This window comes from Gobio gobio, assembly GCF_949357685.1.
Source record: "Gobio gobio genome assembly, chromosome: 22".
In the NCBI taxonomy this organism is placed as follows: Eukaryota; Metazoa; Chordata; class Actinopteri; order Cypriniformes; family Gobionidae; genus Gobio; species Gobio gobio.
The window spans coordinates 19840221-19855075 of record NC_137118.1 but is presented as its reverse complement, the minus strand read 5'-3'; the positions used below and the strand labels follow the sequence as shown (position 1 = coordinate 19855075).

Here is a 14855-nt window from a genome sequence, read left to right as displayed (position 1 = left end):
GTTGTGCGTGTTGTGGCTTCACAAATGCTTTGCTGCATACCTCGGTTGTAACGAGTGGTTATTTCAGTCAAAGTTGCTCTTCTATCAGCTTGAATCAGTCGGCCCATTCTCTTCTGACCTCTAGCATCAACAAGGCATTTTCGCCCACAGGACTGCCGCATCCTGGATGTTTTTCCTTTTCACACCATTCTTTGTAAACCCTAGAAATGGTTGTGCGTGAAAATCCCAATAACTGAGCAGATTGTGAAATACTCAGACCGGCACGTCTGGCACCAACAACCATGCCACGCTCAAAATTGCTTGAATCACCTTTCTTTCCCATTCTGACATTCAGTTTGGATTTCAGGAGATTGTCTTGACCAGGACCACACCCCTAAATGCATTGAAGCAACTGCCATGTGATTGGTTGATTAGATAATAGCATTGAGAAATTTAATAGGTGTTCCTAATAATCCTTTAGGTGAGTGTATAACAGCTTCAGTGGGGTAAATACTGATGTATTTCATGTTGTAGAATAAAACGTGAAAGTGTCTTGAGCTTGTGTTCACCACAGACCTTATTTCAGATATTTAACCAAAACCCCATTCAAAAAACCCATTGACTTCGGTACGAGGGAACCGGAAGTGCTAAAATGCTAACTCGCTTGCGCGTTTTGGCCTACAAAGTGATGTCATACTTGCACCACTCTATTACATGTTCCGTTTACAGGGACATTGTGTTTCTTTACAAAGTGACATCGCCATCTACTGGCCTGGCATGAATAATACAGTGATTTTAATCGTTTTCGTGGATCCGTGTGAACGGGAATCAAAGTGTACTCTGAATGACTTTGATAATCGTCAATGGACAATTTAGCACTAAAAGACACAATGAGATATAGTTTCATGGGTATTCAAATTAATTATAGAAATAGATGAATTATAAAGAGTGTACACTGATATGCCTTACTCCAGCTACTTAAATTCACAAATATTATATGTGCAACATTTTTTTTAATTCATATTTTTAATTTAATAACATTTTAAATTATCTGACCGTTTGTATGGATAATGCAGCAGTATAGGCTATAGTCTATTTCATTTTACTTTAAGTGTATGTGTCCTACACTCTTAAAAAAAAGAGCTGATAAAAACATAGCTGATAATAATGGTATCTGTAATCAGAATGTATGGAATAGTCAAATTATTATCATCTCTAAGAAGTCGTGCACTGCACAGGAATTGAAGAAATCCGACTGATGTAAAGTGCCACGCTCTCACGGTCCTCTGCGATTGCTCTATTCAGTAAACAGCCTCGGGTATGAATGATTCTCTGTACTGTTTGTGGAGCATCGTGGTACAAGTATCTAACGCATGAGAAGGAACAGCTGGGTGTGCTGGAGGAGGACATGTGAGCTGTCCCGCATAATGTCCTGGGCCTTTCTTGTAGAATGAGAGGAGACATTGTAGGGCCACTTCTATTCAACGTCAGAGCAGATGTTTTCAAAGTTTTGGGGGCGGTTTCTGTTCTTGGTTGTGAGAGACAAGCAGGCAATGGAGAAACCAGAATAGCCTACTTATAATAAAGGAGCTGTAGGAAGTACGTAGGATGCTTGTTTTGGGAAGTTCAGTTTTCTCAGGAAGCATTGCAAGATTTTAAACAGGCATTTAGCCTCTTTATACAGATATGCACTAATAAATTATACACAGGTTTGATGGGAAACCTTATATTAGGCCTATTCAGATCCAGCCCATTTGGATATTTCACTAGCTACTAGCTTTAGAAGAAAAATAAATAACCAGTTGCAACTACAACTGGTTATTTATCCAAATCTCTTCCTATCTTTCTTTGAGGAACATTGTTTTTAATCATTTCAATAATTTTCTCACGTATTTGTTGGCAAACTGGCGATCCTCGGCCCATCTTTGCTCCTAAAGGATTAGACCTTTCTTGGATGCTGCTTTTGTACAAAATCATAGATACAATCACCTGTTGACATCACCTGTTTCCAATCACATCATTATTTAACCATTTTACCTCATTACTAGCCCTAAATTGGTCCTGTCCCAACTTTTTTTAAATGTGTTGCAGGTCTGAATGACAGGAAATGATGCATATTTACAAATGACATGAAGTTGACCAGACAAAACATGAAATATTTTGTGTTCATATATTGTCTGCAATGAAATGCAAGTCAAAGTTAATTAAATCACTTCTTTTTTTTTATTTGCGTTTTCCATACTGTCCCAACTTTTTCTGATTTGGGGTTGTAACAAACAAGTGGCAACTACATGCTACCAAATGTGACTAGTTCACAAATAGTGAGTTAAGCAACACGATTGGGGGCCGCAAAGGAGTAACAGGGGGTCCGTGGAAAAGTCTAGAGAAAAGGCATGAAAAAATTTACAAAAAAATATAAGACTAGAATAAAAAACTAAATAAGTGATTAAACGTTAAATTAACATATAAAACATGCACAAAAAAAATATAAAATAAGTAAAGAAATACATTTGCTTAATTTATTATTTATACATTTAATTAATTTATTATTTATACATTTGCTTAAATGTGTAGAGAAAAGTTGAGTAAATAAATGTATAAGATTGAAAAAATAAACAAATAAATGATTTAATGGTAAAATGAAATAAATCAACTAATGAGATTAAAATGAATATATGTGGAACGGCCTAGAGTAAAACTGTGAATATATTAATAATAATAATCATAATCATAATATTAAAAAATAATAAATACATTTCCTAAATAAACATGCAAAGGTTTAGAGAAAAAACATATATATATATATAAAATTAAGTACATAAAAATAAATGAGATTAAAATAAATAAATAAGTGATTAAATGCTTAATTAACATATGATTAATATAAATGAATAAATTATGTAATTAACAGTTTACTTAATTTTATTAGATAAACTGTTTATTTAATTACTCCACTTCATTATACATGTTACATTGTTAGATCAGTAGGTAGCGACAATAAGTGAGTCACTGAATTATTCACTAAACAACACACACACAACACATAACACAACACACCCTAACCCACACCTTTTTCAAACCAAATCGCAAATGTTTTTTTTTTTTTAAGTATAATCTATTAAATGCAGTTATGACATAACAAAGCCTCATTTACTGATTGATTCACAACAAGATTTGCAAAGTTTTGAAGCTTAACCCCTAAAACCTCCCCCACCCTCCGTGAAAATATTCATAATCAAATTACTATGCAACCACTGAATGGAATAACACAAAATATGTATAATTTTAAAGAGTAGAAATGCTTTTTAATGCATTTTGATAAACTCTTAACGAGTGCCGAGTCGTCCCTCTAAAGGGGGCGCCAACTAGCAATGAACATTTTTTTAATAATTATATTTTTCAAAAATGACTGCTTTGATCAACACAAAATAGGTGTCATTTAAGCGTAGAGTTTGAACTTTACAATGCATGTAGCCAGTGCCAAGTTATTTCCTGATAAATAAAAAAAGGTTTCATAATTTATTAAATATTTTTTTGTATTGTGTACTGTAAAATGTCAAAAACATCATACAGCTCAGATAGTCATGTGTCGTATGTCATTTGAAATGTCTCACAGAGTAGAATAAACAAGCATAGTAGTAGGGGAAAATACTATAGATAAAGGCTGCCGTCAACTGTTTGGTTGCAACAAAATATCTTCTATTGTGTTCAACAGAAGAAAGACATTCATACAGGTTTGGAACAGCATGAGGGTGAGTAAGTGAGGACAACATTTTTGGGTGTTTCGAAAGAGCACATCACTAATCTGGACTGTCATTTAAACACATCATGCTTTCAATCCTGATATCTGGAACAACATGATTATTGCTTGTGTTATATTGCTTAATGATAACTTTCACCTGTAAACTCCTGTAAACTTAAACCCATAAATTACTTTATTGATTATTCTAGGCTACTAAAGAACAGTTTGTTCAATACAGTTCATGAAGTGCAAAGCAATGCACAAGTCAAACAATAGATGGCATGCAACACAAAATAACCCCCCGCCCCCCTGAGTAATAGATATTCATGAATCTTTGCTGACTGGCAGGTAAGGAAATACTCTGGAATCTGTCTGAATATTATTTCCGAGTAAACATGAGACTTGAATGTCTCTCTGTTCATGTGAACAAAACAAGGAAGTTTATTTTCCGTAAACAAAATATAGCCTAGCTATGAGACTTCAGAGCAATATTTTTCATTCTTAATTGTCATGTCTTCTTCCACATTCATTTTCTTTCCTTTTTTTCTGCTCACCTTCTCACATGATCAGGTGTGGAGTTCATAAGAAGGGCTGAGTATGAATTAGTTTCATCAGGCTGAGTCAGTGGAAACATGCTGTCATGGACACTTGTAAAAGGATAAGGGTTGTGATGACATCATTACCGGGAGATAAGAGCTTGGCAAGTGTTAAAAACAAAGCACGGGATACAGCAACACTGTCAAAGGGAAATTTTGAAATTCCCAATCAATCCATACTACGGATCACAGACAGTTTTCCGTCGTCAGATGATGACGTCATTTCTAAATAACGAGGCCTAAATAAAAAGTAGAACTACTTTCTTTTTTTCTTTCTGCGGTTGTCACATTTACTATTGTCGTAGTTGATATTATGTGATGTACATCTCTTTTTTGTATGGTTCCGTTATCAGCAATAAAAAAAAAAATAATAATAATAAAAAAAAAGTAGAACTAAAAAAGAATATGACTAAACAGAAGATCGCTTCAAAACCTTTTAAAAGGCAGGAATTATTTCAAGTCTTCTAAATGAAATAACCAGTTGAGGTAAGATTCTAATCTGGATGATGTGATTAGTCGTGGCGCTATTATGAGGGATGATGAACACCCGGCTTCTGTCTTATGAGTTATGGCCATGACGGTAAATAATAATACTTATTTTTGTCAGGTAGAGTGCTCAGCTCAAAATAGATTAGAGCTCGCTACCTAAGCTGTGGAGATGCAGTGTAGCATATGTATTATTTTAAATTATATCGTAAGTTATTAAATTCATTTGAAACTCGCATATAATATAATAAAATATGAATGTAAAATATTATTTATATTAGGCTTAGCCCTATATCATTTGGTCGTCAGCTCAGGAATCATTCTAAATCTCCTAATTCAAATGAGGTAACGTTAGGCCTTGTCATCTTGAGTGTGTTGATTCTAGATCACGTCATATTAAGTCAGATGCTCATAAGCCTTATAAAAAGACACCTTATGAGGGACGATGAACATCCGCCTTCTGTTCCTGCCTTATGAATAATGACCGATCATGCTGGTTAAGGTAAATAGTAGTCTAATAATGTAGACCTCACCTTTTCCAAGTTGAATGCTCAATTTATATTAGATTAGAGGACGCCATCTTGTGGATAAACTGTGGAGGTGCAGTGTATAGATTATTGATATATAAAATGTAAATCTGTGAAAATGTTATTTAACAATTTAACATATATCTTTTTTGCAATTTATTTTAAATTGTTAATATATAATAACATTTGCACCATATATTATATATTAGTGTAAAATGGTATGGGCTATTATCAAATCAAGTCAAGTCAAGTCAAATTTTATTTCTATAGCACATTTAAAAGCAACAGAGTTGCGCCAAAGTTCTGTACAGTAAGACAATGAGCATATAAAAAGAAACCATAAAAAGAAACAAGGCAGATACAAAATATAAACACATTAGACCCAATACAATCAAAATAATAAATAAATATAAAAATCTACCAATAGCGATCTAATCAAAAGCCAGAGAGAACAGAGATTTAAAGCTGGGTAATGAAGGAGCAGACCTCACATTATATATCGTTTAACGTCAGCTCACATCAAAACAATGATTTAAAATGTTAGACTTAAAAGTCAGTAATTACTTTTAGTCTTCTAATTCAAAAAACCACATGAGGTTGGCCTTAATTTGTAAGTTATAAGTAATGTACGATTTTAGAGAATACTGTATAGCTTGAATATATACATTGTTTGGTTACTAAAGGCAGAAAAAAAGCTGTTGTTAAAATAATTTCTCAACTGTTTATGTCCACTTAAGACAAAATCTACTGCGTATATGGGGGTATTTTGTCATCATTTATCCGTTCAAGTGCAAGAAGACACGAAAGAGAACTTGGTTCAGTATTTGCGCACTATATGAGATGCGGCTTTCTGTGTGCACGCTTTGGATGTGTGTGTGCAGCACAGAGAACCGCGAGCAAGTCTTATTGCGCTTGAATGGTTCAAAATGCACACAAAGGAATCAATAAGAGGAATAGAAAAAGAAAGTATCCAATTATTGATCTTAAGTATCCGATTCCAGAATTGGGAATTGATTCTCATTTCCTGCAGCTGACTTATTCCATGGTCTGAGCACCAAAGTGGTAAGCAAGAGTGTGTACGTAGGCTATACAAGAAAGTATTGAAAGAGGTTGTGTATCAGAGTAAAACAGCGGAAGGAAGACTGGTAGGGAGAGTAAGACAGGGTGAAGAAAAAATTATTTTTTCTATTTTTCAAATTCGTCAATTTGCCTTCCAGTGGGCTGTGCATTACCACTGTAATTATCCTGAAACCTGGAATGAGAACTACATGGCCACCCATGACTGGTTCACAGCTTTTATGAAGAGGAGGCTGTCCTGTCTTTTTGTACGGCACCCACAACCTGCCAGTTTATCAAGAGCCACAAGTTTCAATCAACATAACCCAGACACCAACATAGTGTCGGACCAGATCAAGCCCTCATCTGGTACGCATTGAGACCCTGCGTCTGCGCAGTACAGAGCAGAGCAGGAAGTAGAGCTGCAATATCAAAACCCCGGCCACACTCTCACAGAATCAGTTAGTACAAAAAACGAAAAATGTCCGTTGGTGTCCCAGTGATAACTTCGCTCAGAGAAGCTGTCAATCACAGGTGTCAATTATAACGTCACATCCCCGTTTTTATAGCATCAAATAACTAACTAAAACCAAACTTATTTGAAAAAACGAACACTTGAACTTACATCAGCGCGATTAAAAACGACCTAAAATGTCAGAAACCATCTTTGGAATTTTTTTTTTTGAATTGTAAAGGCTGATTTATACTTCTGCGTCAGACCTGCGCTGTAGCTGAGGGAGGAGTTCTGGCAGACCAATCACAGTGCTCGCGGTCGGCGTAGAATTGACGCTTTGTTACATTTTTGAAGAGGTGCACGTCAGGGTATGTCGTTGGCTATGCGTGCAACACACTCGACGCAGAAGTATAAATTGGGCTTAAAGGTGCACTATGTAACATTTTTTAAATATCCAAAAACCACAGGGCCAGTGTTATATATTTTGATAATTTGAGTACTTACAATATCCCAAATGTTTCCAACTATTTTTAAATGTTGAGAAATTTGCTATTTTAACCAAGGAACCGGGACGTGTGAGGGAGTCGCCTGTTGATGGCGTCATATCTGCGTTACCCTCGGTTTTTATTTTATTTTGCAGAAACGCTTTACTCTCACTGCAGTGTGCAACAAGTGTCATAGCAGCCGCCGAGCAATCGCACCGAGTAACATCATAACATCATTTTCAGCACACTCAAATGTAACTAATATTATAAACAGAGCTGCGTTACCTCATACTGGCGCCGGCGACTGTGTCATAATAAAAGTCCCGCTGCTCCCGAGGCGTGTGTTGAATTATTAACAATCGCTCCAGCAGCCTTGCTCAGCTCCCACAACATTCGTTCCTGCTCTGCTTCATACTACAGTAATGTTAATAATCGCATCCATTAACATGTCCTATCCCGATTCTTTTCCACCGGCTGTGAGTTGAAGACCACATGTCCCAAGATTCTGCGCTCAAACTTGGCATCGACCTCTAGCGGACGGAAAAGTTACATAGTGCATCTTTAAGTGTAGTTAGTTTGTCTTGCATATCGTTAGAATACATGGAGGGGGCGGGGTTTATAACCTAAACTGGGAATAGCCACCTGGGGGCGATCGAGACGCTTTGGCTTCACTTTTCAGGACATGTGAGGCATTGATTCCCTTGTGTACATTTCAAAGAACATTTTCACTCAACCACTGCCACCTGTGCTGCCCGCACCTGCTGTAACTGCACCAGTGTCACCTTCCAATATTGATTTCTCATCTGAGACCCTACGACCTCACCCAAAAGCAGAGCCAAGAAAATTCTCAAAAGGGAAGAGAAAGTGGAAGACTGCAGTTCTCACAGACACCCCGGCGAAAGAGGCACTGAAATTGGAAAAGAGGCACCAGAAAGTTGAATGAAAATACAACCCAAAGAAGTGGGGAAAGAAAAACATAGACAATGACACTAACGCTAAGAATGAAGAGGATTTCTGCAGTTTTTGTTTGGAGAGTTACTCAAAACCAAGAGAGAAACCTAAAAAGTGTTACAACGTCCTATGATCAAATTATTATGGTCACAAGGGGGCGCCGTTTCCACAACATATAAAACAGGACAGGTACAAAGGATATTTCATATAATAAAACATTTAAATTCCAACAGACAATGTGAAATCACACCACATTTTTTGTTTCATCTACTTAATACACAATATCTGTTCTATCCTACGTATTTAAACACTACAGTGAGCGTTAGCATTCCCAAATCCTGTCTTTGTATCATTGTGTTGAAGGAACTATTGTTCTAGAGATCTTTAGGAGAGAACAAAACTCCATTCTTATCTTCTTTATCTTGGCAATGGAACCCCTCCGGTCAATCATTTGTCAGCTGATAAATGATGATTAAGTCAGTGTTGGGGGATGAATGGGCTCTTTTGTGATTGGGTCAAACCATGAAGAATGTCAATCAAATCCTTCAAACGCCACAGCCCACTATACTGGTGATGATTTAATCATACAGAGATAACTGCCAACTCCAAAGCCTATTAGAGCAGACCCACTCTGACTAACATAATCACATTACATAATCACATTGCATAATATTTGAGCAGCTTTCTGTTAGTTTTTGAGCATTTTAGGTTCACCCACTGTAAAAAAAAAAATAATAATGAATTGCCTTAAAAATGCCTTAATATTTTAGTACAATCAACTTGGATGTTTAAGTCAACTTAAATAACATTAAATTGAAACTGAGAAAATAATTACAAGAAAATGAGTTGAATCTTGTATAACTTGAAAAAAAGTTGCTTAACTTATTTTCGAGGAGTTAAAAAGTAATTTCATAACTTACTGATTTTATATATATTTTTGCACACATTACAGTTATTGCAATAATTAAGTATGATTAATTAAGTAATAATACTAAGAAATAGTTAATCCAATAAATAATTACACATTAAATATTGCTCAGCATTTTAGTATAATTTATATCGTTTTTAGTATATTGTCATATTTTATTTTCATTTAGTCATTTTGTTGTGCTTTTTGTAATTTGTATTAGTTATTGTTCTTTTTAAATATTTCTATAGGCTACTAATTTATTTTTATATCAGTTTTAGTTCAGTTTTAGTTTTTATTTATTTCCTGTTATTTTAGTACTTTAACAAATGCAACATTTCCATTTTTTAAGTAAATTTTGTTTATCGTATTTTATTTCAGCTTTTTTCAATTAATTAATAATTAAATTTAAATAATATTAAATAATAATTTAATATATATATAATTTTTTTAATCGTTTTAGTTATCAATAACCTGGTAATATGAAAATAATTATTTATTTTCTAAAATGTACAGGGTTTTCAATAAGGGGTCCGTGGACCTCTATAAGGACCCCAAAATGGTATATTAAAGATAGCTTAAATTTTAACTATTAAATTGACATATTGTATTAAGCATTGTATAATAGCAGCGTTAATGTGTTCAATTAAAGTCATTATAAAGAAATAGAAAATTTAGATAGCTAAAGGTGGAAAACCTCTCAAAGAGATGTAGCAGTATCAACGATGTCGTAGCGAGCACGCCACACGCCTTCTTGAGCAAGCCAGCACTTCCTGTAATGTGGGCGCGTCCGCGAGAGATGCGCGTGCATTAGAAAAGGACGGGCTTAATCTGGGAATAAAACAGGAGTTACGTATTTGTCGTTTGTATTGCACAGAGGACTGTACATCCCTAGAATCACTTTCAATCATATTGATGTCATAGGACTGTCGGAGAGATGTTGTGAATAGGAAATATTTCTTTAATTTCGTAGTCACGAACGGTCACTAAAGGTTGCATTTTCAAGTCCTAAGTATGGGTCTGCAGACTGTGTTCCGTGCAGTGATCATGGGGGCCCCGGGCTCAGGGAAGGGGACCGTTTCTGCTCGGATAGTGCAGAGTTTCGGGCTGAAGCATCTCTCCAGTGGGGACTTGCTGCGGGCCAATATCGAGGCGAAGACAGGTACGACAGCTTCAGCACTCTGCCACTGTTTATTTACATGGCTAATAACCGAATATGAACGGTTTAATCTTTTTTACCGTTCGCTACGACCGTAGTTTAAGAGCGGTGATAAAAATGGCTGCAGAAACGTCAGGAACTCGGAAAATTAGAGGTTTCTTATTATCACCAGAACCGAGTCTAAACTTTGGTTGTCTCAAAACGTAGCGGGCTGCCTATCTAGACAGCAGTTTTACACGTGTGATGTCCAAAAATATCAGCACATGTCACTAGGTTTGTAGACAGCTTTTCTCAAATGTTTCTTTTGAAATGCATGGAAGAGTTAACACTGAAGGAGTTATAGTATGACATGAAGCAGTTTCGGTTGACGTAAAAACCATTTCAGTCTGTCTGCTCAGGCTTTTTGCTTGTGGCATCACTCTTTTAATGTGTACTTTCTTAAGTGTCTTTTCAAATATTTATACTTAAATAGCGCTTTTGTTTAACTTTTGAACGTGACGAAGAATGTGCCCTGCATACTAAACATGTCTAAGACAGGGACTTGGGTAGTTTACTACAAATGATTTGGCTGCAATTCACACTGAAGCCCAAACCTGCTTTGCATGTTAGAAATGCAGAAATTTGCACCAAAACCCAGAAATTCGTAAGATTGTACTTTATAGTGCACAGTGTTGGGCAAAGTTACTTTTAAAAGTAATGCATAACAACATTGCGTTAATCCCTAACAAAAGTAACCGTTACTTAGTTAATTTTTACGGAATGCAATGTGTTACATTTCTTTTGCGTTACTTTTTCTCAGCTGGGTTGGGCATGCTTGTCTGTTTTTTAATAACATCAACAAAAACACTTGGGCAATAAAAAAATAAACATATGATGTTATATAAAGTTTTTTTGTTGCTTATTCGTATTGTTGAATTGGATCATCAAATGTCAGCAGCAAAGACATTGGTTAATAAAGTGACATTAAATACATAAAGTATATTTGTGTTTCTATGCAAGTGAGATGAGTAAATGCTCACATTAAATCTGATGAGGACTAGAGAGGTGTCAGTCAACACATGGCGAAACAGTAACTTAAGTTACTTATTTCAAAAAGTAACTCCGATATTTTGTTGTAGATTTAAAAGTAATGAGTTACTTTACTAGTTTGTTGAAAAAAGTAATCTGATTACGTAACTCACATTACTTGTACTGCTTTCCCCTCCAACACTGATAGTGCAGGTTTACTCTAAGAGTCCTTTAACTCAAAAGATTTGTGAATTACACGTTCTGTGGGCAAAAAACAGTTCTATAATTAATGTTTTTGTAAACTGTAACACATCCCAAATGGATGCCAGATGCTCTGTGTGTCTCTGGGGAGCAGAATGTTGTGTGACAGTGGGGTGCTGATTTATGTTGCAAAACACATTAGTTATCTGGTGTACAGATCTACCTACCCCAGTGAGACTAAACTAGATTCAACATGAAATAAACTACCATCAAATTAACCGTATTCATAACACAAACTTTAGCCAGATATAGAGTTGCAGCGGATAAATATTTTAATGAATATTTGACTTCCGTATATTTACAGATCAAAGTAGGACCATAAAGGGATAGTTCACCCAAAAATGAAATTACCCCATGATTTACTTACCCTCAAGCCATCCTAGGTGCATTTCAAATGTTCAGCACGTCACTTATGCTTTTTTCGTAAGTTGAATACAGAAGATGGTCTGATATTTTACTTTATAAAGTTTTAAATATGGATATTTTTCTTACACACATGCATCACTTTGCTTTAGATGACCTTTTAACACCCTAGAGCCGTGTGGAGTACTTTTATAATGGAGGGATGCACTTTAAAAAAATATATAACTTAACATAAATTACATTTTTTAATATAACTCCGATTGTATTTGTCTGAAAGAAGAATGTCATATACACCTAGGACGGCTTGAGGGTGAGTAAATCATGGGATTATTTAAAATTTTTGGGTGAACTATCCCTTTAAATGAAGAATTCACCCAAAAATGAAAATTCTCTTATCATACATCACCCTCATGTCTTTCCAAAAAAACGTCTGTCACCAAACATTTACCATTGACTTCCATTTTATGGTCAAAAAACAGACATTTCTCAGAATAGCTTTTTATAAAAACAATTCTTATTCTTTAAATAAAAGAAAAAATATTTGTACTACCTCAAATGTTTTCCTAAATTAATAATTGTAAAATGTAATTTATTCCTGTGATAGCAAAGCTGTATTTTCAGCATCATTACTTCCGTCGTCAGTGTCACATGACCCTTCTGATCATTCTAATATGCTGATTTGATGCTTAAGAAACATTTATTATTATTATTATCATTGTTAAAAACTTTATTAAATTAATATTTTTGTGGAAACGGATACATTTCAGGAGTCTTCGATTAATAGAAAGTTCAGCATTTATTTGAAATATAAACTTTTGTCACTTTTGATCAATTTAATGTGTCCTTGCTGAATAAAAGTATTCATTTCTTTGAGAAAATTCGTACTGACTATAAACCTTTGGACAATAGAGTAGTTAAATGCAGTATTGTAGGCCTAACATATTTAGCACTAAACAGAAATATCACATAGGGTCACAGGAAGGTTATTAAAAATGTGTAGATACACATAAAGCTCATTATATTGGTCACACATCATTTCTCTTTGAATAGATAATAGGTGAGTGCTAAAAGTCATATGAGACTAAGGTAAGGATCAACCTTACAGCCATCTTTTATTAAATGTTCACCTTACATGACTATTTCAAATAATACAATTATTACCAAAATCCAATACCAAAATGTAGATACATCATAAAAAAAGAACTTCTGACTATATTTACTTTTGAATTTCTTCTGTATTTTTTGAATAACTAATCGTCTCTTATGCACCTGGGCAGATTTGGGTCTTCTGATGAAGTCGTGTATCGATCAGGGTCAGCTGGTTCCTGATGATGTCATCTCTCGTCTCATCCTGTCCAGTCTGAGGGGTATAGAGCAGACAAGCTGGCTACTGGACGGTACAACCCTCACCCGCTCACTGCAGCAAACATGCTCTTAATCATATTGTTGATGAATTGTGCGGTTTATTCATGGTCACCCCATATTCTGTACCTCTGTGTCCTGGCAGGGTTTCCTCGTACCGGGGCTCAGGCCGAGGCCCTGGACGCCGTGTGTGATGTGGACTCTGTTATAAACCTGGACGTGCCTTTCCAGACCATCAGAGAGCGTCTGACGTCACGCTGGGTGCACCTTCCCAGCGGCAGGGTCTATAATATAGACTTCAACCCACCGAAGAAGCCAGTGAGTCCTCTAATGTTTTTTCCCCATCATTCCCTCATGCTGCTGTTGAGGTATTTACAATCCTGTTTAACATTACATCAGGAAACAAAAAAAAAACAGGAAGTGGACCACCTCTGTTCATATGAAAACTCCACAGTTTTAGTACACTAAAGAGCTGGAACCTTATGCGCCAGAGAAACAAGCGTGCAGCCATCTTTAGAATTTTATGATAGCTCTGTATATTTCTATGGCATCGCTGTCGAAGAGTATTTAGCTGGTGATTTATTTATTGTCGAGAGTTATCATGAGCAATGTAATATCTGAAGCAGATGTTATAACATGTCAGTAGACGGGGAATATTTTAAAATGAGCAGTTCATTCATAAATCCGTAAGATCTTAGCTTGATTCTGTGGAAATACAAACCGGGAAGACAGAACACAGCGACCGCAGTGCTGAAAAGGGGCGGGGCTACATAAGGTCTATACTGCAAAAAATGCTTTGAAAATATGTTTGATTAGTATTGCTGCCATGATTGATAGAAATGTAAAAAAACATACTTTTCTGTTTCGTTTTCTGCAGGTAATAATAGTGCAACGTTAATTACGTCAGGTAAATGGTGCTGAGTTTTGTGAATTGATTAGCCTAATTTGCATAAAGGAGGTGTGTTTGCACTAAAAAGACTAACATTGACCGTGGCATGGTTAACCTGGATTGCAGGTAGTTATTGAACATTTGTTTTGTGCTGAAATGCTGTTCACAAGAGTGGTGCAAGTGAATTCACACAGAATGCATAAAACAACACTTAACATACTTTTAAAAAGAGAATTTTTACTTTGAAAGAATATACTTAAGTGCGAACCGAATGTACATTTAATTGCATGATACACTCTAAAAAAAAAAAGGTTCTATATTGCACCAAAAATGGTTCTTGGCTCGTAATCATAGGGGAACCTTTTTTAGTGCTATATAGCACCAATTTTGGTGCTTCAGTGGTTCTTCAGCGGTTCTTCAGGGGTTCTTCAGCGGTTCTTCAGAGGTTCTTCACCGGTTCTTCAGAGGTTCTTCACCGGTTCTTCAGTGGTTCTTCAGCGGTTCTTCAGAGGTTCTTCAGCGGTTCTTCAGAGGTTCTTCACCGGTTCTTTGACTAAGGTGCTATATAGCACCTCTGAAGAACCGCTGAAGAACCACTGAAGCACCAAAATTGGTGCTATATAGCACTAA

The 14855-nt window shown here is 35.7% G+C and overlaps 1 protein-coding gene across 1 annotated transcript in view; it reads left to right on the top strand.

The window, feature by feature from the left end:
- The first annotated feature begins 9979 nt into the window (after window positions 1-9979).
- Window positions 9980-14855, top strand: part of ak3 (adenylate kinase 3) — a 13204-nt gene continuing 8328 nt past the window's right edge. The window contains exons 1-3 of the mRNA XM_079803934.1: window positions 9980-10345; window positions 13252-13371; window positions 13482-13654. Of these exons, the coding sequence (XP_079660060.1) occupies window positions 10198-10345; window positions 13252-13371; window positions 13482-13654 (441 nt within the window). The 5' untranslated portion in view covers window positions 9980-10197. The remainder of the gene's footprint in view (window positions 10346-13251; window positions 13372-13481; window positions 13655-14855) is intronic.